Source organism: Lynx rufus, unplaced genomic scaffold (assembly GCF_022079265.1).
Source record: "Lynx rufus isolate CCGP_SWC_20201006 ecotype Redwood Valley unplaced genomic scaffold, mLynRuf1.p SCAF_6, whole genome shotgun sequence".
NCBI lineage: Eukaryota > Metazoa > Chordata > Mammalia > Carnivora > Felidae > Lynx > Lynx rufus.
In genome coordinates, this window is record NW_025814878.1 from 141,330,807 (window position 1) to 141,358,272 (window position 27,466).

General features: G+C 44.0%; 1 protein-coding gene across 1 annotated transcript in view; it reads right to left on the minus strand.

Annotated features, from left to right (window-relative positions):
- Positions 1–17,966, minus strand: part of KIAA0319 (KIAA0319 ortholog) — a 74,269-nt gene extending 56,303 nt beyond the window's left edge. The window contains 6 exon segments of the mRNA XM_047103064.1: positions 12,980–13,079; positions 13,193–13,428; positions 13,430–13,524; positions 13,527–13,559; positions 13,562–13,609; positions 17,912–17,966. Coding sequence (XP_046959020.1) covers positions 12,980–13,079; positions 13,193–13,428; positions 13,430–13,524; positions 13,527–13,559; positions 13,562–13,609; positions 17,912–17,966 — 567 coding nt within the window.
- Between the last annotated feature and the right edge of the window lie 9,500 nt (positions 17,967–27,466).

Here is a 27,466-nt window from a genome sequence, read left to right on the forward strand (position 1 = left end):
TTCTTGGCGCCTGTATTAAATACAATTGTACTATTTATAATACATTCTTGGTGAGGGAAGAAATCTTTGGTTTTGTCATTAATTCCAAACTTTGTACTTCGGCAGAATAAAATTATTTATGTCTTATGCTGCAGAAATAATGTTTATCAACACTAATTCAAGGATTATCTATGACTCAGTTCAGTTCAAAAACACATAATGTGACAGTAGGGCAAAATCTGTATTTCAGTGGAAAATAAAACACTGTCTAAAGGATCTCTTGGTTATCTAATTCTAGTCTTTCTTGTATTTCAGCTATTTGACAACTCTATCAGTTGGAGGTGACTTATAACAATGCAAAATAACTTATTTATAGACAGATGTTCCCCTATAGGAACCACTCTGGCCTCCTGCACATTTATTTCAATGTTCTTCACGTGTGTTCTTCAGATTCTCTTGTAAAACAATACAACATTGATTAATGACTAGGATAAAAGCTAATGCATGTTCATTTTATATCTGTATAATTCATGACTGTACCTTTCTTTCATAATTATCTTTTAACATAACCAACTTCAAAGAACTAATGAGCCACGTTTAATACACACTTCCATCCATAGAAGCTATAAAATCAAAGACTTAGCAACATAAAAGAAAGTAAACTGTGTTAATATTTAGTGATAGAAGAACATGGTTAATCTTTGGTAATTTCAGATTATTTTTCAATTGGAAGCTTTTAACATTTTAAGACAATTACAAGTTTAGAAAAATCTAGAAACTTTGAAAAGTAATAGCAGGCAATGCAGTCACTTGCACTAAGCCCCACATCAGCAAAACAAGACTTAATACCTAACCTAACTGCAGTTACAACCCTCCCAGGAATGTAGTCTTAACCCATCAGTCTGGAATGTTCTGGTCAACACCAATAGGTAAGCTGCCTGTCCACCACTGGTAAGTTACCTTAGCGTGTAACAACCCATTCTTTTCCCCCTTCTACCTCCAAAAGCCTTCCTTCTTTTTTTTTTTTTTTTTTTGAACGTTTATTTATTTTTGGGACAGAGAGAGACAGAGCATGAACGGGGGAGGGGCAGAGAGAGAGGGAGACACAGAATCGGAAACAGGCTCCAAGCTCTGAGCCATCAGCCCAGAGCCCAACGTGGGGCTCGAACTCACGGACCGCGAGATCATGACCTGGCTGAAATCAGACGCTTAACCTACTGCGCCACCCAGGCGCCCCAAAGCCTTCCTTCTTGTACAGCTCCTCAGAGCTCCTTTCTATTGCCGGATAGGGTGCTGCCCGATTCATGAATCGTTCGATAAGGTCAGTTAGATCTCAGAAACTTCCTCAGTTGAATTGTTGTAATTTAGCAGATTTGGCCCAGGAACGGAGGGCTCTGAACTGCACTTCTGAAGGCGTTCAGGGACGACGAGAAACACAGGCGTGGCACCCGTGAACCCCTTTCTGAGTTGTCTTTCTTGCCTTTCCCGAGGGCCCTGCCTAAGTTCCTCCCGGTTCTGGGCTCTGCCCTCCTCGCCCTGAGCTCCCGATCTCACTTGCTTTCCAAAGTTCCCCGTTTGTCTGAAATCACTCGCTCCACATGGGGGAACTGCCAGCAGTGTGGACACAATCCCCCAGGTGACTGGAAACCCCGGTCCTCGGCTCTGTCCCCACAGTCCACGTCGGGCGCTGCCGCTGGCAGCTGGAGCCCCCGTTTGTTGGGGTCCTGCTGAGTCAACCCCTTCCCCGGCCCAGACTCCACGCTGGGAAACGTTGGAGGTGCGCACAGGACTTCTCTCGGCCAGGACACGGTAACAGCACTCGGTGACTGCACGTTATTCGGGGGCACAGGCTTGCTTGTCGTGTCAGATGAAGGCTGGCGGAAAGACAAGGGCTCTCTGCATTCTGAAGAGTTAGGCACGTGCCCTCTGGCGCACCTGCTTATTTTGCGTCTAAAGGATGGCAGTCCCGGGAGCTAAAGCCGTCTCTACAAACGGCAACATCTTACTGAAACCACCTAGAATCGCAGTGGCTGTTACGAGGAACGTTCCAGTTAGAGAAGATCGCTTAAGAAGTGCACTTGGCAGCAAGGATTCCCAAATGCAGCAAACAGGCTGGGATACGTTTTTTAATCGGCAGGCAGAAGCCTCCACAAAGCTTCAAAGTTCCCAAATAGCTTCATTCAAAGATTCACTGTGAAAGCTTATTACAAAATTAAGTAAGTAATTGTTACTGCTTCCCTCTACCCTCCTTTAAATCCTCTTGCTAGTAGTCTTATGTCTGCATTGCCTTTACAGGATTGTAAACAAAAGTCAGCCAAGTTAATGACCTTACAGACACCTTGATATCACCTGTTAAAGGAGGGCCCCATAGGGGACACTCTCCCAGAGTTGACAAAACTCTTACATTCTGGTAAAGTGCTAACTTATTCCCTTAAATGACCAAGGGAAATTAAAAATTAGTGACAAATCTTGCCAAATTGTGCTAAGTACCACATCTACAGATGGGACCCCGGAAAACTGGACAAACCGGCTAAGGGTGACGATCCTTCCCAGAGTCAGCTCTCCTGGATCTCTGAGTGTAGTGCCTGGTGGAGAAAGAGAATAAACTTCACAGTGTCCCTTTCTTTCTAAATCCAGGCCATTGGGCATTGATCTTTGGGAGTGACTCTAGAGTTTTTGAAGATAGTATTTTTTTTTACACCCTCTGAGGCCCATGGGGTTGTTTAGTATTGCCAGAAATATTTACCGTTTGTCCTGTCTGAAACCTGACAAGATATTTGAAAGGATTTAATGACTCTGTGATTAGAAAGTTGGCCAGATTGGAGGGGCATCTGGGTGGCTCAGTTGGTTAAGTATCCAACTCCTAATTTCAGCTCAGGTCATGATCTCGAGGTCCTAGGATCAAGCCCTTTGTTGGGCTCCATGCTGAGCTTGGAGCCTGCGCTGGATTCTCTCTGTCTCCCTCTCTCTGTGCCCCTTCCCCACCTGTTTGAGAGCAGGAGCTCTCTCTTGCTGTCTCAAAATAAATAAGCGTTAAAAAAAAATTGGGGGGGGCCATATTGGAAACTGATATTCAGAGCCTGATAGATATTTTTTTTAGGTCTTTTCCTTAAGCTAAATGTAGGCAAAGGGAAAGAAAACATTCTGAAGCCTTTGTGGAAAATTGACTAGAAACATTCCAAAGGCAGACAACTCTTAAATCTAGAACATAGGGACACCTGGGTGGCTCAGTCGATTAAGCTTCCAACTTTGGCTCAGGTCATGATCTCATGGTTCATGAGTTCAAGCCCCACATCCCGAGCTCTGTGCTTTCAGCTCAGAGCCTAGAACCTGCTTTGGATTCTGTGTCTCCCTCTCTCTCTCTCTCTCCCCTGCCCATGCTCGCACTCTGTCTCTCTCTGTCTCTCTCTTTCAAAAATAAATGTTAAGAAAAAAAAATTAAAAAAAAAACTCTAGAACATAGAAATCTTTTGATTCCCTGTTGGAAATCTCCCTGATACAAAAAGCAAACTAAGGATAACGTGGTTGGATGGGTGGTTCAAGCTGCAATGGCTTTCATTTAGGCTTCGAGGAGACCCAAGTCTTTGAGGAAGAGCGAACCATTCGCCTTATCTCACAGATCTTTGCAAATCCAGACACACAGCCCAGACACAATTCATAGGCAACCTGTCCTTTTTACCAATCCCAAATCCTCCCGTATTTATCTCAAAAGGCTTGTAAGTATTGTCCTTAGGAACCCACGTTCCTCTTGGAGGAACTTAGATTCTTTCCCTGTGCCTGTGAGATATAAAGGTGAACTCTTAATCATCTCTCTCTCTCCCTTCTAAATTTTATTTTAGAAAGAGAGAGTGTGTTTGTGCGAGCAGGGGAGGGGCAGACAGAGAGAGAGACAGAGAATATCAAGCAGGCTCCGTGTCAGTGTGGAGCCCGGCTCAGGGCTTGATCCCACGACCCTGGGATCATGAAATCAAACTTCAGAGAGGTATTTTTTACCTGAAGGAAGCAAAAGAGGGGAGGGAGAGACTTTAAAAAAAAAGACTTCTCCATGGCTTCCATAGGTTACTTGTCAAAGAAAAATACAAATCTTAAGTGTCTTCTCCACAAATATTAGTCGAAAAAGGTTTAACCATTAGAGCAGGGTAACTGTAATTTATTCTAACTGTTCTTTCATAACTGGTAAGTTTTGTATTGTTGTACCTGATTCATGGAAGTAAATTCAAAATGAAGCTATAAAGTCTTTGTTTATGTCTGCCTGTGTGGTTTTGTCGTTTGTTGCTTTTTGTGTTTTTTAAATGTATATTTATTTTGAGAGAGAGAGTGCGCGAGTGCATGTGCAAGCAGAGGGGCAGAGAGAGAGAGAGAGAGAGAGAGAGAGAGAGAGAGAATGCTAAGCAGGCTCATCACAGAGGCCGATGAGGGGCCCAGTCCCACAAACCGGTAGATCGTGACCCGAGCCAAAATCAAGAGCTGGACGCTCCACCTGCTGAGCCACCCAGATGCCCCTCTCTGTACGTTTACACGTATCCGTACGTATACGTTACAGATGTGTGGGATTTTTCTATCTCCCGATGCTGTTGCCAAAACTAATTCGTGAAAGAACTCCACTTAATTGGCTTAAACAAGTAAGTGTTCATATAAATTTAATATTCAGTATTAAAGCCATTTGAAGTTTGTTGGCTTAATTAAAATGGTCGTGTCTTTGGAGTTACCAACAGCATTGAATATGATACATGCAACTTTTACTCTACCTGGTTTTATTATCAAATAAGTCCTTGTTATTGCTTATAGAATTTGTCATCAAGAAACATAGTTGGGGAGGGCACCTGGGTGGCTCAGTTGGTTAAGCATCTAACTCTTGATTTCAGCTCTACTCATGATCTCAGGGTTGTGAGATCAAAGCCCTCATCAGGCTCTGTGCTGAGCATGGAGCCTGCTTAAGATTCTCTCTCCCTCCCTCTCTCTCTCTCCTCCCCCTCCCTCCCTCTCTCTCTCTCCCTCTTTTTCTCTCTCTCCCTCTCTCTCCACCTCTTTCTCTCTCTCCCTCTCTCCTTCTGTCTCTCCCTCTCTCCTTCTGTCTCTCCCTCTCTCCTTCTCTCTCTCCCTTTCTCCCTCTCCCTGTCTCCCCCCCCCCACCTCCCTCTGCCCCTCTCTGCCACTTGCACGCTTCCTTTCTCTCTCAAAAAAGGAAAAAAGACACATAGCTTGGGATGATGTCTGACTTTGTCTTTTTTTTTTTTGTTTTGTTTTGTTTTTTTTTAAATTTTTTTTTTCAACGTTTTTTATTTATTTTTGGGACAGAGAGAGACAGAGCATGAACGGGGGAGGGGCAGAGAGAGAGGGAGACACAGAATCGGAAACAGGCTCCAGGCTCCGAGCCATCAGCCCAGAGCCTGACGCGGGGCTCGAACTCCCGGACCGCGAGATCGTGACCTGGCTGAAGTCGGACGCTTAACCGACTGCGCCACCCAGGCGCCCCAATGTCTGACTTTGTCTAATGTCTCAGGAAGTTTCTGCTGGTGGTCTAAACATAATTAAGAACAAGTAAATAGATGTAAATAGGATACAAAAGTGTGCAGGTGAAATTTTTAGAAAGTTTCCCCAGATCTTTTTGGTAACCTGAAACTTTAAAGTTTTGCTGTGTTAAATTACGTAATGGGTAGTCATTAATTATCCAGATCATTTCCAAATAAGATAAAATACTAACACACTATTTACTAAACCCAGGCTTCCTTCTGCAAAAGAGCGGAGGATAAATGGGTCCCTTAGTAAACGTCCTTTGTCACACTGAAAACTTTACTACGAGAAAGCATGTATTTCTAGAAATAATAAAAAGTATTTAAAAAATTTTGCTAAGCCACAGAATGTTAACATAATAGTTCATAATTGTTTAATTCTTTATTTTTACTAAAAACTAGGGTACTTATGGTTAAACATGCTACTATATTTTTAAACCTACTAGAAATAATAAAGGAAACATCTCTGTGTGAAAAGAAAGTAGGATGTATCTTTTCAGTAAAAGACAGTATGAGAAATGGAGATGCATTTTTGTTGAGAAAAAAGTTGTCGAAGGTTTGTAGAAAAGGAATTTCTGAGAGGGATTTTATGCATGAACAGGGCTGGCTGGTTAAGATTGGAATACGTTTAAACAAGTTAAATAAATTTTAATATCAAAACTAACTTGGTGCAAACTTAGAATTTGGTTTTCTCTCTGTTAAAAGGACGAAATTTGCATAAGGTCTGTTCTCCTTGTAACAGGACACAATTGACAACACTGGTTATGTTCCCAAGGCTTTGACTGCATTATCATATTTGAAAGAGATGTGCACAGACTCAGGACGAGATAGGTTTAGAGAACTAGAATTGACTTTATGGATCCAGTAAAGCCCCTTGGTGAAAAGAACATCCATCTGGCACCTTGTTTCAAAGGTATCAACAAAACAATACTTAAAAAAAATTTTTTTTAACGTTTATTTTTGAGGCGCGCGCGCGCACACACACACACACACACACACACACACACACACACAGTGTGAATGGGGGAGGGGCACAGAGAGAGAGGGGGCACAGAATCCGAAGCAGGCTCCAGGCTCCGAGCTGTCAGCACAGAGCCCGACGCAGGGCTTGAACTCACGAACCGTGACATCATAACTTTAGCTGAAGTCGGACGCTTAACCGACTGAGCCACGTAGGAGCCCCTCAACAAAACAATTTTTAAAAGAACTTTTATGTCCAGTTACTGCTCGTGCTGCACTTAGGTAGATAATTAGGTCATGTTTAATGCAAACAAATTAGTTTTTCTATTATCTTTGATAAAGAAATGGGGGTGATTGTAGAGAGAAAAATTATGTTTGCACTTGTGTAGACATTAGACTGTAGTCCTGTTAATTGTCTCTGAGGTTTTGTTATGTACCTGTAAATCTGATTTGATCCTGAATTCTTCTAGTTTCCTCAAATATCTGGCTAGGACTCACCAAACTGCCATTTCCAGTTTTCTCCCACCTTGATTTGGGACCACTGAGAACAAAGACCACCCTTGAATCTCCTGTAAAGGTCCTGTACCAGGTCGTCCTCACTGAAGTTCAGGGTCTTGCGCTTTGGATACGTGTGTCACAGCTGAAGAAGGCCGCGCCTGACATCTGGTTTTGTACAGACTCTGAAGCCTCTGAACCGACTTGACGAGGAAGAGAAGCGGTGGACGCGAGGTAGACTGCTTCCTCCCAAGAGGCCAGATCGATATTTCATACTTCAAAACGAAACCCTCTCTTCCTGTCTTTCTGTCCCGTACTCTGACCCTGGTCCAGAAAATAACGCCATCATGTGTGTGTCCCCGGCCACTGCTAACGGGGGTAACCTCACCCTTAGAACGTTTTCTTTCAGGCTGAAGGCACTGAAACCCAGGCTGACCGCTGGCTTGAACAGGGAAAGGTAACAATCCCGGTGAATGAGTCTGTTCACAGAACTGCCTCAGCAGGAATGGTCTGTGCCCTCACAGTTTGTCTTTGTTGGAGTGGTTTTCACTCTCCTTAGGCCCATGAATGCTTGGTTGGTTGGCAAACAACACCCCTTAGGATATCTCCCGTTGCCCCTGACTATTCACAAACAGACTGAGACACCTCATGGCTCAACGTCCCCTAGTTAGAAATACGAGTTAGCCTCAGCCTCTGCCCTGGTTGTATAAATCTGTCTTTGTACTCAAGCAATAAAATCATTGTCTAACTAGAAAAACAAAAGTATCAGAATAGAACGATAGTTGTCATAAATAACTTAGAAAAGGCTTTTTAAATAGTAATTGTTAAGAGATCTGATTGAGTTCCTTATAATGGAATTGACAAGGAAATTTGTTTTCTTCTGTGACATACATTTTAAGGTAATAGCTAATTTATGACTGGTAACATTATACCAAGATACATCAGACTGGGGGTACCTGGGTGGCTCAGTTGGATGAGCGTCTGATTCTTGATCCCAGGGTTGTGGGATCGAGCCCCGAGTTGGACTCTGCACTGAGTGTGGAGTCTGCTTAGGATCTCTCTCTTTCTCTCCCTCTGCCCCTGTACTCTGCTCACTCTCTCTTTCTCTAAAACAGCAAAACCAAAAAAAAATATATCAGACTTTGGGATTTCATAAAATTTCCAGAACACTTGTATAAATATAATAAAGAAAGCTTAGTATTACTTACTATTTGACACTACTTGTAATTTAATATATCAAATAAGCCTAATTAGTTTAACAGCTCTCTTGTATAAGGAGGGAGAATACTTTTTGGGGTGATTTTTCCAAGGATGCTCAGGAAAAATCCCAATGTTAATTTGAGGTCAAAAGGACTTCATTTAGAATTTGATTTTTGGAAGGTTGTCAAAAAATATCAAAAGGTTTTAGAACACTTAGTCAAATACTAAATGAAGTAATACTTAGTTATCCAATTACCATAGTAACAACTAAAGGTTTCATAGGCAAATATAGAAACTTAAAAAAAAAACTTAGCCTTTAAAAAAAAATTATTTTAAGGTTTATTTGTTTTTGAAAGAGACACACACAGAGTGTGAGCGGGGGAGGGGCAGAGACAGCGGGAGACACAGAATCCAAAGCAGGCTTCAGGCTCCAGGCTCCAAGCTGTCAGCACAGAGCCGGATGCAGGGCTCGGACCCACGGAATTGTGAGATAGGACCTGAGCCGAAGTTGGCGCTTAACGGACTGACCCACCCAGGAGCCCCTAAACTTAGCTCTTTTAATAGAGAAGATATAGCTTTCTTAGGTAACAAAAGACCTGATCATGAACCACAGGAAATTGCTTTGACAAGACACAAAATCTTTCTTTCTTCTGGGCAGATGACTGAAAAAGGTAAAGAAAAACCTTCCATAATCTCTTAACAAGAGCAGGCCAGTTGTCCACGAAAACTTGGTCCTTTTAACAAAGAGAAAACCGAATTCTAGTTTTGTACTAATTTTAGTTATGAAAGTAAAACTCATTAATTAAATTCATTCCAATCTTAGTCCTGATCACACCTAAAACTCCTTTCCCTATTATTTCCGGTAGTTTTAATCACATATATTAGATTTTTAACCCTTAACCTCTTTTAATTTTTCATGAAAATTAAGAAATATGCAATAATGAACTATCTTTTACATTAGCATCTTTGCTTTATAATTTCTAGAAACGTGGTTTTTCACGGAAAATTTCTCAGTGTGGGATAAAACGTGTTTAGTACTAGACTAAAATAGCTTTAATCCTCCACCAAAGGAAGAAAAAGTGCATAAACCTGTATGTAATAATTAATGTTTCAGTGTTTTTATCTTATTAGGAAATGATCTGTATAGTCAAATTTAACTTAGTGAAACTTTAAGGTTTTAGGTTACAAAAAAATTTGGAGACACTGTTTCAGAAATGTACCTAAAACCTTTGTATCTTACTTACATCCATTTAATTTACTTATTGTTAACAACTATGTTTAGATTAACTACAAACACTTCATTAGATGTTAGGCAACTTCGGTCATCATCCTGGGTTATTTTTCTAGGTGACAGAGTTTGTAACAAAGACATCACAGACTTAGCTGATTACTAAACCCAGAAGGAATTACAATGCTGTTAACTCTGGAGACATGCCTATTTTCAATCAACCGGCAAACGTAAACTAGCTTTTATATCATATAATACTTAGATCACATGAACCTGAAAAGCATTTGGGTTATTTTCTATTACATTTTGAGAATTTAGTTTATATAACTGTTTATATGTTTAAGCCAATTAAATAGAACTCTATTACAAATAAATTTTGATATTGCCATCCAGAGGTAGAAAATAACACACATCTATGACACTACATGAACACTGAGACAGATGCAAACAGAGACTTCATATGTTTGTTTTAAAACTTTAGCCATGATGGGGCACCTGCTGGCTCAGTCAATAGAGCAGATGACTCCTGATCTCAGGGTAGTGAGTTCAAGCCCCACACTGGGTAGGGAGCCTATAAATAAATCAGTAAGTATGTAAATAAGTAAATAAGTAAATTAAAAATAGTCCTGAGACATATCATAATGTAAACTCATTTACCGTAAAAGATCAGAAGGGGGAAAGGCTATTTAAAATTTAGGCCAATGAAAAATCTGTTGGAATAAGTTAAGTTTATCTGCTCAGACAGCTAAAACTTTTTCTACCAATATTTGATTTTTCATTACCCTTTTTGTTTTTCTATAATTCCCTCACTGAAGTTTATAGAACATTTGATTCTCAGAGGGACAGGGAAGGAATGTTAGTTCCTCCAGGAAGTTTTTGGTCAGGACAAACAAATATTTCTGGGAGTATTGGATGACCCCTTGGACTGAAGAGGCATTCCCAGAGACAGTGCAAAAGATAGTTTATTTTGATTTTTCTATGGGGCACCACAGGCAGAGATCTGGGGGAGCTGACTGTGGTACAAATCTTACCGTTAGCCGGGTCCTTGTTTTTCTAGGATCCCACCTGTAGGTCCTGAGTGGAGTTTAAAGTGGAGAGTGTAGCTGGGGGATTTACCAAAATTTGGCAAGGTTTTTTAAAAATTAATTTTAATTTTAGTTTCCCTTTGGCTGTTTTAAGGGACTCATAGCAGTTCACCCGAAAATCCTTCATAGTCTTGTCAACACTGGGAAGGACCCAAGCAGAGGCCTTCCTTGGGAGGTAAATATGGGGGTGTCTGTAAGGCCATCAAGTTGGCCGACCATTTACAGGCTTGGTTCTAAGTCTTTTCCGAGTCCTCAGCTATGATCATGAATGGTGGCCTCCTATCCTGTTTTCTGCCTTTTTATTAATCCGTTAATCTCAGGAGGTTATCTGTGTATTAAAAACTTCTGAGGATCTTCCTTGGATTTAGGAAATTCCTTAACTATGATGTCTAGATCAGCCTTTGAACTAGGAGAGGAAGATACCGGGAGAGGATGCTGTGACATTGGTGGTGTTAGTTTGAAAGTTGACTGTCTCTTCAAATGGAAAGGCAGTCCGGACAGAGGGTCCCCGGAATGGGTATCGGACCAAGGAGGGTGGAGGGGAGCTGTGGGCGGTCACATCCGTCAGTCTTACAGTCTTTGTTGTAGGTACCTTTTATGTCCCTGATTTTTGTATTCACCTTTGGCAGTTTGGCCGATCAAGGTGTCTGTAAGGTCATTAACTTGGCTGACTTTTGTTTACAATCCTGTAAAGGCAATGCAGACATAAGACTACTAGCAAGAGGATTTAAAGGAGGGTAGAGGGAAGCAGTAACAATTACTTACTTAATTTTGTAATAAGCTTTCACAGTGAATCTTTGAATGAAGCTATTTGGGAACTTTGAAGCTTTGTGGAGGCTTCTGCCTGCCGATTAAAAAACGTATCCCAGCCTGTTTGCTGCATTTGGGAATCCTTGCTGCCAAGTGCACTTCTTAAGCGATCTTCTCTAACTGGAACGTTCCTCGTAACAGCCACTGCGATTCTAGGTGGTTTCAGTAAGATGTTGCCGTTTGTAGAGACGGCTTTAGCTCCCGGGACTGCCATCCTTTAGACGCAAAATAAGCAGGTGCGCCAGAGGGCACGTGCCTAACTCTTCAGAATGCAGAGAGCCCTTGTCTTTCCGCCAGCCTTCATCTGACACGACAAGCAAGCCTGTGCCCCCGAATAACGTGCAGTCACCGAGTGCTGTTACCGTGTCCTGGCCGAGAGAAGTCCTGTGCGCACCTCCAACGTTTCCCAGCGTGGAGTCTGGGCCGGGGAAGGGGTTGACTCAGCAGGACCCCAACAAACGGGGGCTCCAGCTGCCAGCGGCAGCGCCCGACGTGGACTGTGGGGACAGAGCCGAGGACCGGGGTTTCCAGTCACCTGGGGGATTGTGTCCACACTGCTGGCAGTTCCCCCATGTGGAGCGAGTGATTTCAGACAAACGGGGAACTTTGGAAAGCAAGTGAGATCGGGAGCTCAGGGCGAGGAGGGCAGAGCCCAGAACCGGGAGGAACTTAGGCAGGGCCCTCGGGAAAGGCAAGAAAGACAACTCAGAAAGGGGTTCACGGGTGCCACGCCTGTGTTTCTCGTCGTCCCTGAACGCCTTCAGAAGTGCAGTTCAGAGCCCTCCGTTCCTGGGCCAAATCTGCTAAATTACAACAATTCAACTGAGGAAGTTTCTGAGATCTAACTGACCTTATCGAACGATTCATGAATCGGGCAGCACCCTATCCGGCAATAGAAAGGAGCTCCAAAGGGCTACAGAAAGAAAAAGGTTTTAAATGCAGGACAAAGAAATTATAAAGAACAAAAACAGGACTATTTCAGGCAAGATGGCCTCCCTTTGGGGAACAAAAGGGTCTCAAATGGATGACCTCACTGGTGCAGACGGGGGAATTCCAGAATGACCTCTTAAGATCAGTCCTGGGGAAGGGTGAACTGCAACTGGGTTAGACACTAGGTCCCAGTTTGGCAAAGTGGGCCTAGCCCAGGTGACTCCATCTGTGGTAACCACGGGCTGTGCTTGTGGGCCGGCTCCAGGGACGTCTGCTAAATCATCGTTCCCCTTAGACACTGGCAGAGGCACCCAGAGGGAGAAGCACTAAAGTCATCATTAGGTGGCTGACTGGTGAAGGCAGAAACACCATCTATTCTTATAGGTGTCTGGTCCTGACAGGACAGCAGAGGAAGGGGATGTTTTGTTAACCGGGAAGGCGCTGGGAGCCACCTCCCTTGCTGCTGCTGGAGGCGGGTGCCCTTAGGAGGCACCTTTTTGTCTTTTCTTTTTTTTTCTATTTTTTGAGAGAGAGAGACAGCGTGTGACTGGGGGCGGGGAAGAGACACTGAATCAGAAGCAGGCTCCAGGCTGCCCGCAAAGAGTGAGATCACAAACCGTGAGATCATGACCTGAGTCCAAGTCGGATGCTTAATCCACTGAGCCACCCAGGCGCCCCAGGAGGCACCTACTTGTGACGGTACAGCCTGTAGTGGCGCCTGGCGACCTCAGCACCCCGTCCCTCAACGACCCGCCCCCCCCCCAAGCACCCCCACCCACCTGGTCTCCAGAGCTCTTGCTCGGTGGTTCCTGGGTGGGAGAAGTCTCCTTTCCCAACTCCTCTCCTGCAGGTGGAGTCCTCACGAAGGCGGGAAACAGCCTGCTCCGGGAAGAGTGTCTGGGGGCCGGGGTCCCTGTGGGCTCCCTCAGCGGCGGGCCCCCAGCCGAGAGGAGTCGAGGCCCGCCTGGGCGACCCCCCCCAGGGGCTCCTGCCTCCTGGGGGACACGAAGGGGGTCAGGCCCGGGCTCCCCGTAGTCATCGTGTCCCGCTCTCTGCCCAGGAAGGGGGGTCCTTTCCGAGATCTTCGGGGGGGGTCCCTCCCCCCAGAGTCCCGACGCCGCGTCAGCAGTGTCTCCCTGCCGTGCAGCCGCCACCCGGGCCTCCGGACAAAGGTGAGCGGGGACCCGACAGGGCCCTCCCTGCGGGGCTCACAGCTCTCCGAGCGAGGGTGGGCAGCTCACCAGGTAGCAGCGGCACCCCCCCCCCGCCGCCCACCAGGCCAGGTCACAGGCGGGCCGGCGACAGCAAACGCCCGTGCGGTCCCCCGCAGGATTCTAGTAGTTTCCACGTCGGGCGAAGGACAGCCTTGGCGTGCTTCCTCCCGTCAGCGCACTGGCCGCGGGCCCCACCTGCAAACAGAGGTCTCCAGTGAGGAATATGGCGGCAGCCAGCATCCCCTACAGAAAGCACCCCCTTCGACAGCCCAGCCGCGCCACCGCCGGCCGCCCCGCCCCGGATTCTCCCCCCTCGCCCATCGTACCTTCCAGGCCCTCCTCGTGTCATTTCACTACGTGAAATTACTAAGCATTCTTTCCCAGCTGTGTATGGCTTTTACACTATTTGTGGCGCCGTGCTCCTCACCCAAAATTCACGTATTAAAGGTTTACCTAAGGACCAGCACCATATTCCTGTTGTTAAATTGATTTTTTTAGTCTCACAGGTGATTCTGATGATAGATCACTTGCCAGGGAAGTCTCAAAGGAGAGAAAAACCTGTCCTCAGTCTAGGTCTGTAACAACTAGCTCTTTTTTTTTTTTAATTTATTTAAAGTTTATTTTATTTATTTTTGAGAAAGAGAGAGAGAGGGAGGGAGAGCATGCACACGTGAGAGAAGCAGGGGAGGGGCAGAAAGAGGCAGCCAGAATCCCAAGCAGGCTCCATGCAGTCAGCACACAGCCTGATGCGGGGCTTGGACTCATAAACCGTGAGATCATGACCTGAGCCGAAATCAAGAGTCGGACCCTCAATGGACTGACCCACCCAGCTGTCCCTAAACTGATTTTATTTTTTGTCTCACGGGTGATTCTGATGATTGATCAATTGACAGGGAAATCTCAAAGGAGAGAAAAACTTGTCCTCAATACATTGGGTATGTAACAACGAGCTTCAATCAGACTCTAAATAATGAGCTACAAATGCTTTCAGTCGGCAAAGACGACCGGTATCAGGGCCGTGCCACCCCCCCGTGTGGCCTGCAGACACGGTCGTGCAGGGCCACAAGTGTGGTGACCCGTCCACGACAGAATGACAGAAACTGACACTTTCAGAACCTTCGGCAGCAGTTTGTCATTCCCTGAAATCCAAGGGCAAAGTCACTTTTTTATTCTTTTTATGTATTGCTAGAGATCTCTTTCCTAGTGAGGGCTCTGTCGGGAAACTGTTACTTTCCTCCTGGTGATAGTACTTCTAACTGGAGGTAAGAGAAATGGTTAAATACAGTGTAAGAGTCATCTCTACTTTTACCTGTACACACATCATCAAGTTTTTGACAATTGTTCGGGGCGCCTAGGGCGGCTCTGTTGGTTACATGTCTGACTTCGGCTCAGGTCCCGACTTGGCGGTTGGTGGGTTTGAGCCCCATGTCGGGCTCTATGCTGACAGCTCAGCCTGGAGCCTGCTTCGGATTCTGTGTCTCCCTCTCTCTCTGCTCCTCCCCTGCTCATGCTCTCTCTCTCAAGATAAACATTAAAAAATGAATGAATGAATGAATGAATGAATCATTCAATGCCGGGGCACCTGGGTGGCTTAGTCGGTTAGGCACCCAACTCTTGATTTCAGCTCAGGTCATGATCTCACAGTTGTGAGATGGGAGCCTCACGTTGGGCTCTGTGCAGAGCATGGAGCCTGCCTGGGATTCTCTCTCTCTCCCTGTGCCCCTTTCCTCTGCACTCGCACGCATGCACTCTCTCTAAGTAAATAAACATTAAAAAAGTTGTTCAGTGACTCTAGAGGAAAGTCTAATTGGTCCAATTTAATAGGAATTAGGTATAATAGATATGCATCTTTCCCCATGAGTAAGCTAGCACCAAACTAATTCAACTGAAATGACATTTTCTCCAATGTAAATCTACTTTTTAAAAATTACCTTAATAGTTTTAGCCTTTTATTTTCTAAAAAAAAGCTTCACCTCAGATATAGAGAGGGAAAAAACCTCCAGTTGAACATAAAACAAAAACTAGCATCTCTAATTAAAATCAAGAGATGATGAAGGGTGTAGAACAGACAGATAATCTTGGACTCCCACATCTACTCTGAAAAATATTGCCTTTATTTGTAAAGATACCATTATGTCCCTGAATGGCCTTTAAATGAAGACCCAGCCTAGAAATTTCTTTCAGACACATATGGTAGGATAGACTTTATTTCCCTTGAAAAACTGTTAGGTCATCTTTTGAACAGAGTGATCCCTAGAAGCTGCCATGTTTCCTTTCTGGCGTGGGCCACCAGGTAGCTCAAATGCCAACTTGTAAAACTGTGTCAAGGAAACCACTGTACAGAAAGAAGGCTGTAATCCTGGAGCAAGTGTCTGAGAAGAACTTTCCAAGGCAGAAGCCTTGACAAAGCTTGAAGCAGTTTTCAATCAGGTACAGACTTCCATACACTCCTCGGGTAGATCACCTGTTTGCTCTGCAAAAACCACCTGAATGGTCTGTATAGACAGACATACCTTCTGCAGAGATCTTAATGCTAAATAAAGAAGTTTGAAAAGGTTCCCAGCAACTAACCATTCTTCCGTGAGGCCAAGTTGCCATAATTACTTCAGACTCTAGAAGACTCACTCAACACAGCTCGCGAAGAGACCAGAGAACACTCTCCCATGTTCCTATGTTCTCCACAGTCCCAGCCCGATCTGTGACGGAAGTAGGAACCCCATGATGGTTGACAAATCAATGAAATCATCATCAGCATTTTGTCAAAGGTACAGAGGATAGAGAGGGAAGACAGGCAAACTGCAAATAACATTATGGGGGCTCAGGAACGCAGGAATTTTAAATTAATGGAAGAATCACAAGAAAAAGACAAAGAGGAATGCAAAAGTGGGGATATGTGAGAAAAAAAAAGAGTGCCTAAACATTAGTAATCTATGAGGAATGACAGGGCTCTTCCAGTGGTAGCACTTCCTGCAGTAGGCCCTACATACTCTACAACAGTGCTCGTAATAAGTCAGCTGCTTCATGGGGCACCTCGGTGGCTCAGTCTGGTAAGCGTCCAACTTCAGCTCAGATCATGATCTCACGGCTCGTGAGTTTGAGCCTCATGTCAAGCTCTGTGCTGACAGTGCAGAGCCTGCTTGGGATTCTCTCTCTCTCTCTCTCTCTCTCTCTCTCTCTCTCCCTCCCTCCCTCTCTCTCTCTCTCTCTCTCTCTCTCTCCCTCTCTCTCTCCCTCTCCTGCTTGTGCTCTTTCTCTCTCAAAATAAATAAACTTTTAAATAAGCAAGCAAGCAAGCTGCTTCAAACCCTTGAGCCACACCCTCTAGGCATTCTAGTTCAATAGGTCTGGATGCAGATAAAACATTTTATTTTTTTTTTTATTTAAGTTTATTTATCTTGAGAGTGCACGCAAGAGGGGGAAGGAAAGAGACAGAGAGGGAAAGAGAGCATCCCAAGCAGGCCCTGCCCTGTCAGCACAGAGCCCACGGGGCTCAATCCCACAAACCATGAGATGGTGACCTGAGCCGAAATCAATGATTTGGCCAAAATCATTAACCAACTGAGCCTAACAGGTGCCCCAAAGCTGTATTTTAACAAGGGTCACTCTTGGTGTTGAAAAGAAACAGGCCCCAAATGGAGTCACTTATGTTAAGACCCACTGAGACTAACTACCTAATTTAACTGCAGATTCAGCCTCTTCCATTGAGTGTAATTTTAAACCAATCGGTCTGGAACGTCCTGATCCCACTAGTGAGGTCATCTGCATGATAAGATTCCCTGACTTCCCCCAAGGGAAGGTGATCTCACCTCCTTCTGCCTATAAAATCCTTCCATTCTGTACAGCCCCTTAGAGCTCCCTTCGGTCTGCTAGAAGCCTTCTGCCCAATTCGTGAAGCCTCGAACAAGGCTAATTAGATCTTTACATTTACTCAATTGAAAAAAAAAAATTACTTTTTTTTTAACCCAGGTAAGCCTTATTATGGCTTCACCACACTTTGATAAACTCCGGACATAAAATCGGTTTCCCTGGCCATAGCTCTGCCCTCAGTCCTTGGTAAATTCAAAGGGGCCCTAGCTGGCCTAGCCAGAATGTGGGTTAACAGAATTGCTGCTCAACAGTGACTTCATATCATGAGTGAGTCCACAGTAGGCAAGCAGAATACATGAAAATAAAGATTTAGGATAAAAGAGAGTGTGGTCATTTGCTCTCCAAAAACATCACCTATTGTGATTATTTTAAATAAATATATAAAGTTTTCCTAGTGTACATGAAATGGAACTTTATTTTTTCAAAAATAGTCATGACAATAAAAAACTATTTAAATTCCTGTTTCCAGAAAACCACGCGTGCGTGAGGGCTGCCTTCCTGCCTTTGGCCAAATGATTCTGTTGCAAAGCAAACACAGAGCCCCTGCATTCCGTGCTGATCTGAGCTGTTTAAGCCAAAGACAGGAAGCTCCTGTGTGATGCTAGTGGCTCCAAGGGAATGGCTTCCTACCTGCGACGGTCACCAGAAACAGCAACGGAGACAGCACACTCGTGGGGGGTGTCATTCCGTCCCACACAGTGGATGGACGCAGGCTTCCGGGCACATCCTGAGAGGCCTCTGGTGCAGTCTCCCTTTGATGTTTCCTAGGAACCAGATTCGGCCTCAGGAACCTCAAAGGAAAATCAGAAAGCAGACAAGAAGGAAGAAAAAGAATAGGCAGATGAGGAAACATACAAAATTACTTCTATCGTTTATTCATGTCAGTGGGAAGCCTGCCCTGTTAACACCATAGGGCCCTATCCCAGGCAAACGATCCACCCCAATTCTGTTCAAACAGCAAGAACAGTTCCTAAGAAGAGGCAGAGGGTTTCATGCTCTGATAGGGGCCAACGGCAGGCAGCCCCCAAATGGGCCACTGTGTCATGAACATTATTTTGAGTTAAAAGCAATCCAAACCCAGCAGATCCCGGAAAAGCTCTTTATCTCCCCTCAACTGCCTGCTTGTACCAGGACGAGAGCTATTAACAAAGATTCCTCTTTGCCTAAGAAACTTCTCTATGTAACAGGGCACCTGTGTTTTCCAAACACCTTCCTTCACCCTCCTGCTAATGGTCTTGCTCCCCGTGGTATCCTCAGACCCCCACCCTCCTCCCCTCAGCTCATATAAGCTGAATATTATTGCCTGACTGTCTTTGGAATTTCCACTTCTGTGTGGATTCCCCACATGTACATACACTATTCAGTTTGACTTCTTCCTGTTACTCTGTCTCATGTCAATTTGATTCTTGGTCTAGCTAGAAGGACCTTAAAGGACAGAGGATTCTTCCTCCACAACACTTTCTCCCCTTACAAGCCCAAACCTATGAAATAATATGAAATCATACTACTATATTTCATCAGTTCTAACAGGTAAGCATTTCCATACGTGTACCATCCCTGAAATCAAGATGTCTTAAGAGAGCCAAGCACTGGACAGGAGACAGATGCCACTGCTTGTGTGTGTGTATTGATAATGCAGAACTGGTCTCAAAGGCTTGGAAGAAAGATAATATGAAGCATTCTTTTAAGAAATATTGCATCCCTGGGGTGCCTGGGTGCTCAGTCGGCTAAGCGTCCAACTTCGGCTCAAGTCATGATCTTGAGGTCCGGGAGTTCAAGCCCCCGTCAGGCTCTGTGCTGACAGCTCAGAGCCTGGAGCCTGCTTCGGATTCTGTGTCTCCCTCTCTCTCTGTCCCTCTCCCACTCGCACTCTGTCTCTCTCTCTCCAAAATAAATAAACATTAAAAAAAAATTAAAAACAAAAAAAGAAATATTGCATCCCCAAACGCTCATGATGGTACACAGGCAATACTGTATGGGGGAAATTTGGCACTAACTAGCTTGACAAGTGATACCGCAGAAGTGGGTCAAGATGGTGAGGAAAGTTAAGAATGCCTTAATTTCTACTCGCTTACAGTTCCTTTTTATAAATGCGCAAGAATGATTTATGATACAAAACAATCTGCCTAAATAAATCTATTTCAATGTGCAGAAATTTTCTAAATGACAAGAAACTGCTGTGCTGTGTGTAACAGACAGGAGCTTCTTCTTCCTTAGTGTTATTTTAAAAAATGATGCATCTTATAATCACTGCTGTCTTAGAGTCAACGAACATTGAAACTTTATCTTTGTCTGGCACTTTCTTCAGTGTGATCTTCATAACAACCCAGGCAATATTATTATCTCTGCTTTAAAAATGATGAAATTGAAGCTCAGGAAAGTTCACTGACTTGCCCAAGACTGAAAAACCAGTTCTAGTGTTACCGGTTATCAGTAACTCAGGAAACAAACGGGTGAGCCCTGGTGTGATGCGTCAGCCAACTGTTCCCCCACCGGGAATCCCGAGGGGGCTGGACAAATGGAAAGCACCACTGCAGAACAAAGTCAGATAAACTCGTTGTAAGAGGAGCCAATAACCCAAGAGAGGAGGGTCTGGAAAAGAGAACGGGAGAGGTTTACTTTGGGGGAGGTGGCAGGCTCAAGCCTTAACAACTGACCTCTCTGCTGGCAAGATGGACACCAGGAGTTTTATAGGGAGAGGTTCAGGGGGTACACGCAAGAGAGCAGGCAGAGAGCACGTGATCATGGCTGGGAGTCAGTAGATACTCAGCACACGACCATGGGCAGGGAAGGGGACCTGTGGGGTATGGTCTTCTAGGCATCCTCCCACCACTACCAGGGCTTTTCTGGCCTGGCAGGTGGAACGTTCTGGTCATTGCAAAACATCGTCAATGCCTCAGAAATAAGAATGGGTTTCAGGCAGAGCACAAGTTAAGGGGTCTTGTCTATTCCTGGTTTTAACTGTTGGGGTCTATGGTTGAACAAGAGGACTAGCTGACTAGGAGGTCTAGACTCCCAAGTATTTGTTATTTCAAGTACGTAACAAATCCCCCGCGGGTAAGCACACGTGGATAAGGGCTTCCTAATGAGAGTGTCAGAACCCTGCTGTGGGTTGCAAGTTGCTGTGTTCCTGTGAACTACATTGGACTTCCAGTCTACACCACTCTTTCCCCACCCACACCTTCCTTTCCTCACTATTCACAAATACACTCAGCCTTTTGTGAGAACACAAGACTCTTCGTCTTCCCTCCTCCCACCACTTTTTCTAGAAGCAACTCAGTACCTTTAGAAATTCATGAGCGTAGGAGGAGGGATAACAAAGAATGGGTCACACCTGGACACTGGCCTCTGCAGCCAGTCATTCAACGATGTGGTAATCTAAGGAAGGTGAGAGATACGAATGACGAAACTACAACAATTTCAAAATAAACTTGATGTCCTTTATTCAAGGGAAAACAATCCATGGACTGGGGGCCATTTAGTGCCTCACAGGCCCTGGAGCACTCTTCCCGAGGGATTTGGGGCAAGAGCAAGTTTAGCAGAGAATGAAGGGGGGCTTTCGGGAAGATGGCGGCGTAGGAGGACGCTGGGCTCGCCGCATCCTGCTGGTCACTTAGATTCCACCCACATCTGCCTAAATAACCCAGAAAATCGCCAGAAGACCAGCAGAACGGAGTCTCCGGAGCCAAGCGCAGACGAGAGGCCCACGGAAGACGGTAGGAAGGGCGGCGAGGCGGTGCGCGCTCCACGGACTGGCGGGAGGGAGCCGGGGCGGAGGGGCGGCCCACCGGACAAGCAGAGCCCCCGAGTCTGGCTGGCAAAAGCCGAGGGGCCGGACGGAGTGTGTTCCGACAACCAGCGGGACTTGACATCTGGAAGGTTATAAGCTAACAGCTTTGCTCGGAGAACGGGAGAGCTGGAGGACAACGGGAGGGAGAGTTGTTGAGCCCTGGACGACAGAGCTCCGCTTGGCGGGGAACAAAGGCGCTCGCCAGCGCCATCTCCCTCGCCCATCCCCCAGCCAAAATCCCAAAGGGAACCGGTTCCTGCCAGGGAACTGGCTTGCATGATGCAAACAACGAACGCTGTGCTTCTGCGGATCCCTCCCTGCGGCGGCGGGTCTGACTCCCTCCCGAAGCTGACTCCCTCCCGAAGCAGATCACCGAAGGAGAAGCGAGCTGAACCTGCCCCTCCCGCCCCCGTGCACCTTGCCGATCCACCCCAGCTAATACGCCAGATCCCCAGCACCACAAGGCTGGCAGTGCAAGGTATTCAAGACAGCACAGGGGAAGTGCCCCTCAGTTGGGCACCACTCCAGGGACTATCCAAAATGACGAAACGGGAAGAATTCCCCTCAAAAGAATCTCCAGGAAATAACGACAGCTAACGAACTGATCAAAAAGGATTTAAACAATATAACAGAAAGTCCATTTAGAATAATAGTCATAAAATTAATCGCTGGGCTTGAAAACAGTATAGAGGACAGCAGAGAATCTATTGCTACAGAGACCAAGGGACTAAGGGACAGTCAGGAGGAGCTAAAAAATGCTATAACCGAGCTGCAAAATAAAATGGAAACGACCACGGCTCAGATTGAAGAGGCAGAGGAGAGAATAGGTGAACTAGAAGATAAAATTATGGAAAAAGAGGAAGCTGAGAAAAAGAGAGATAAAAAAATCCAGGAGTATGAGGGGAAAATTAGAGAACTAAGTGATGCACTAAAGAGAAATAATCTACGCATAATTGGTATCCCAGAGGAGGAAGAGAGAGGGACAGGTGCTGAAGGTGTACTTGAAGAAATAATAGCTGAGAACTTCCCTGATCTGGGGAAGGAAAAAGGCATTGAAATCCAAGAGGCACAGAAAACTCCCTTCAGACGTAACTTGAATCGATCTTCTGCACGACATATCACAGTGAAACTGGCAAAATACAAGGATAAAGAGAAAATTCTGAAAGCAGCTAGGGATAAACGTGCTCTAACATATAAAGGGAGACCGATAAGACTCGTGACCCATCTCTCTATTGAAACTTGGCAGGCCAGAAAGGAATGGCAGGAGATCTTCCATGTGATGAACAGAAAAAATATGCAGCCGAGAATCCTTTATCCAGCAAGTCTGTCATTTAGAATAGAAGGAGAGATAAAGGTCTTCCCAAACAAACAAAAACTGAAGGAATTCGTCACCACTAAACCAGCCCTACAAGAGATCCTAAGGGGGGCCTGTGAGACAAAGTACCAGAGACATCACTACAAGCATGAAAACTACAGACATCACAATGACTCTAAACCCATATCTTTCTATAATAACACTGAATGTAAATGGACTAAATGCGCCAACCAAAAGACATAGGGTATCAGAATGGATAAAAAAACAAGACCCATCTATTTTCTGTCTACAAGAGACTCATTTTAGACCTGAGGACACCTTCAGATTGAGAGTGAGGGGATGGAGAACTATTTATCATGCCACTGGAAGTCAAAAGAAAGCTGGAGTAGCCATACTTATATCAGACAAACTAGACTTTAAATTAAAGGCTGTAACAAGAGATGAAGAAGGGCATTATATAATAATTACAGGGTCTATCCATCAGGAAGAGCTAACAATTATAAATGTCTATGCGCCGAATACCGGAGCCCCCAAATATATAAAACAATTACTCATAAACATAAGCAACCTTATTGATAAGAATGTGGTAATTGCAGGGGACTTTAACACTCCACTTACAGAAATGGATAGATCATCTAGACACACGGTCAATAAAGAAACAAGGGACCTGAATGATACATTGGATCAGATGGACTTGACAGATATATTTAGAACTCTGCATCCCAAAGCAACAGAATATACTTTCTTCTCGAGTGCACATGGAACATTCTCCAAGATAGATCACATACTGGGTCACAAAACAGCCCTTCATAAGTATACAAGAATTGAGATCATACCATGCATACTTTCAGACCACAATGTGATGAAGCTTGAAATCAGCCAAAGGAAAAAGTCTGGAAAACCTCCAAGAGCATGGAGGTTAAAGAACACCCTACTAACGAATGAGTGGGTCAACCAGGCAATTAGAGAAGAAATTAAAAAATATATGGAAACAAACGAGAATGAAAATACAACAATCCAAACGCTTTGCGATGCAGCGAAGGCAGTCCTGAGAGGAAAATACATTGCAATCCAGGCCTACCTCCAGAAACAAGAAAAATCCCAAATACAAGATCTAACAGCACACCTAAAAGAAATAGAAGCAGAACAGCAAAGACAGCCTAAACCCAGCAGAAAAAGAGAAATAATAAAGATCAGAGCAGAAATAAACAATATAGAATCTAAAAAAAAACTGTAGAGCAGATCAACGAAACCAAGAATTGGTTTTTTGAAAAAATAAACACAATTGATAAACCTCTAGCCAGGCTTCTCAAAAAGAAAAGGGAGATGACCCAAATAGATAAAATCATAAGTGAAAATGGAATTATTACAACCAATCCCTCAGAGATACAAACAATTATCAGGGAATACTATGAAAAATTATATGCCAACAAACTGGACAACCTGGAAGAAATGGACAAATTCCTAAACACACACACGCTTCCAAAACTCAATCAGGAGGAAATAGAAAGCTTGAACAGACCCATAACCAGCAAAGAAATTGAATCAGTTATCAAAAATCTCCCAGCAAATAAGAGTCCAGGACCAGATGGCTTCCCAGGGAAGTTCTACCAGATGTTTAAAGCAGACATAATACCCATCCTTCAAGCTATTCCAAAAAATAGAAAGGGAAGGAAAACTTCCAGACTCATTCTATGAAGGCAGTATTACTTTGATTCCTAAACCAGACAGAGACCCAGTAAAAAAAGAGAACTACAGGCCAATATCCCTGATGAATATGGATGCAAAAATTCTCAAGAAGATACTAGCAAATCGAATTCAACAGCATATAAAAAGAATTATACACCATCATCGAGTGGGATTCATTCCTGGGATGCAGGGCTGGTTCAACATTCGCAAATCAATCAATGTGATACATCACATTAATAAAAGAAAATATAAGAACCATATGATCCTGTCAATCGATGCAGAAAAGGCATCTGACAAAATTCAGCAACGTTTCTTAATAAAAACCCTTGAAAAAGTCGGGATAGAAGGAACATACTTAAACATCATAAAAGCCATTTATGAAAAGCCCACAGCTAACATCATCCTCAATGGGGAAAAACTGAGAGCTTTTTCCCTGAGATCAGGAACACGACAGGGATGTCCACTCTCACTGCTGTTATTTAACACAGTGTTGGAAGTGCTAGCATCAGCAATCAGACAACAAAAAGAAATCAAAGGCATCAAAATTGGCAAATAGGAAGTTAAGCTTTCACTTTTTGCAGATGACATGATATTATACATGGAAAACCCGACAGACTCCACCAAAAGTCTGCTAGAACTGATACATGAATTCAGCAAAGTCGCAGGATACAAAATCAATGTACAGAAATCAGTTGCATTCTTATACACTAATAATGAAGCAACAGAAAGACAAATAAAGAAACTGACATTCACAGTTGCACCAAGAAGCATAAAATACCTAGGAATAAATCTAACCAAAGATGTAAAAGATCTGTATGCTGAAAACTATAGAAAGCTTATGAAGGAAATTGAAGAAGATATAAAGAAATGGAAAAACATTCTGTGCTCATGGATTGGAAGAATAAATATTGTCAAAATGTCAATACTACCCAAAGCTATCTACACATTCAATGCAATCCCAATCAAAATTGCACCAGCATTCTTTTCGAAGCTAGAACAAGCAATCCTAAAATTCATATGGAACCAAAAAAGGCCCTGAATAGCCAAAGTAATTTTGAAGAAGAAGACAAAGCAGGAGGCATCACAATCCCAGACTTTAGCCTCTACTACAAAGCTGTAATCATCAAGACAGCATGGTATTGGCACAAAAACAGACTCATAGACCAATGGAATAGAATAGAAACCCCCACAACTAGACCCACAAATGTATGGCCAGCTCATCTTTGACAGAGCAGGAAAGAACATCCAATGGAAAAAAGACAGCCTCTTTAACAAATGGTGCTGGGAGAACTGGACAGCAACATGCAGAAAGTTGAAACTAGACCACTTTCTCACACCATTTACAAAAATAAACTCAAAATGGATAAAGGACCTGAATGTGAGACAGGAAACCATCAAAACCCTAGAGGAGAAAGCAGGAAGAGACCTCTCTGACCTCAGTTGTAGCAATTTCTTACTTGACACATCCCCAAAGGCAAGGGAATTAAAAGCAAAAATGAACTACTGAGACCTTATGAAGATAAAAAGCTTCTGCACAGCAAAGGAAACAACCAACAAAACTAAAAGGCAACCAATGGAATGGGAAAAGATATTTGCAGATGACATATCGGACAAAGGGCTAGTATCCAAAATCTATAAAGAGCTCACCAAACTCCACACCCGAAAAACAAATAACCCAGTGAAGAAATGGGCAGAAAACATGAATAGACACTTCTCTAAAGAAGACATCCGGATGGCCAACAGGCACATGAAAAGATGCTCAACGTCGCTCCTCATCAGGGAAATACAAATCAAAACCACACTCAGATATCACCTCACGCCAGTCAGAGTAGCCAAAATGAACAAATCAGGAGACTATAGATGCTGGAGAGGATGTGGAGAAACGGGAACCCTCTTGCACGGTTGGTGGGAATGCAAATTGGTGCAGCCACTTTGGAAAACAGTGTGGAGGTTCCTCAAAAAATTAAAAATAGACCTACCCTATGACCCAGCAATAGCACTGCTAGGAATTTATCCAAGGGATACAGGAGTACTGATGCATAGGGGCACTTGTACCCCAATGTTCATAGCAGCACTCTCAACAATAGCCAAATTATGGAAAGAGCCTAAATGTCCATCAACTGATGAATGGATAAAGAAATTGTGGTATATATATACACAATGGAATACTACGTGGCAATGAGAAAGAATGAAATATGGCCCTATGTAGCAACGTGGATGGAACTGGAGAGTGTGATGCTAAGTGAAATAAGCCATACAGAGAAAGACAGATACCATATGGTTTCACTCTTATGTGGATCCTGAGAAACTTAACAGAAACCCATGGGGGAAGGAAAAAAAAAAAAACAGGTTAAAAAAAAAAAAGAGGTTAGAGTGGGAGAGAACCAAAGCATAAGAGACTCTTAAAAACTGAGAACTGAGGGTTGATGGGGGGTGAGAGGGAGGGGAGGGTGGGTGATGGGTATTGAGGAGGCACCTTTTGGGATGAGCACTGGGTGTTGTATGGAAACCAATCTGACAATAAATTTCATATATTGAAAAAAAAAGAGAATTAAGGGGAGCAGAACCTGTCACCCCAAAGCATGCCACTTTGGCATGCGGATTATTTTGAGCTAAAGGTGATCAATACCTAGCAGATTCACGAAAAGCTCTTTACTTCCTCCTCAGCCGCCTATATTTACTTTGGAAAAGGAGCCTCTATGAGGAAGAGAGCTATTACCAGAGATAGCTTTTTACCTAAGAAACGTATCTGTATGAGAGGGCAACCTTTGTTTTCCAGATAGCCCCTTCTCCTTTCCTGTAAATGGCCTTTCTCCCCCATTGTGTCCCTAAACCCCTACCCCTTTCCTTACCTCAGGATGTTATATAAGTTTTAACTACCTGGCTTGCTTTTGGAGTCTCATATTTTTATGGGGCTCCCACACATATGAAATAAGGTTTTCTCCTATTGATCTGCCTTATATCAATTTGATTATTAGACCATCCAAAGAAACTAGAAGGGTAGAAATAAACTTTCTCTGCCCCTATAGGCATTAGAATGGGCAACAAGAGAAGAGGGCATGATTGGCTAAGAGATGGGAAGACTCCTCCTAAGGCTAGCAGGAACTATTTTCTAGCATAAGGTAAGCTTGCTAAAGCTGTTTGAAGATTGTGCTTGGTATATTAGGTGTTCTTGAACAGATGTTTCCCTAAGTGCAGGGTGACTTAGGTTTAGATTTGTGATGGGCTGGGCCACTGAGGCAGCCTCCATTTTGTGGGTCCTCATAAACAAATTAACTTTATCAGAGGCAACTGGAAAGAACAAGGAGCCTGTAAACAATATTGAACACAGCATTCTGTGGAAGGGGAGTTTTGGAACTACCAGACCTTGCTTTTGAGTTTTCGTCAGGAA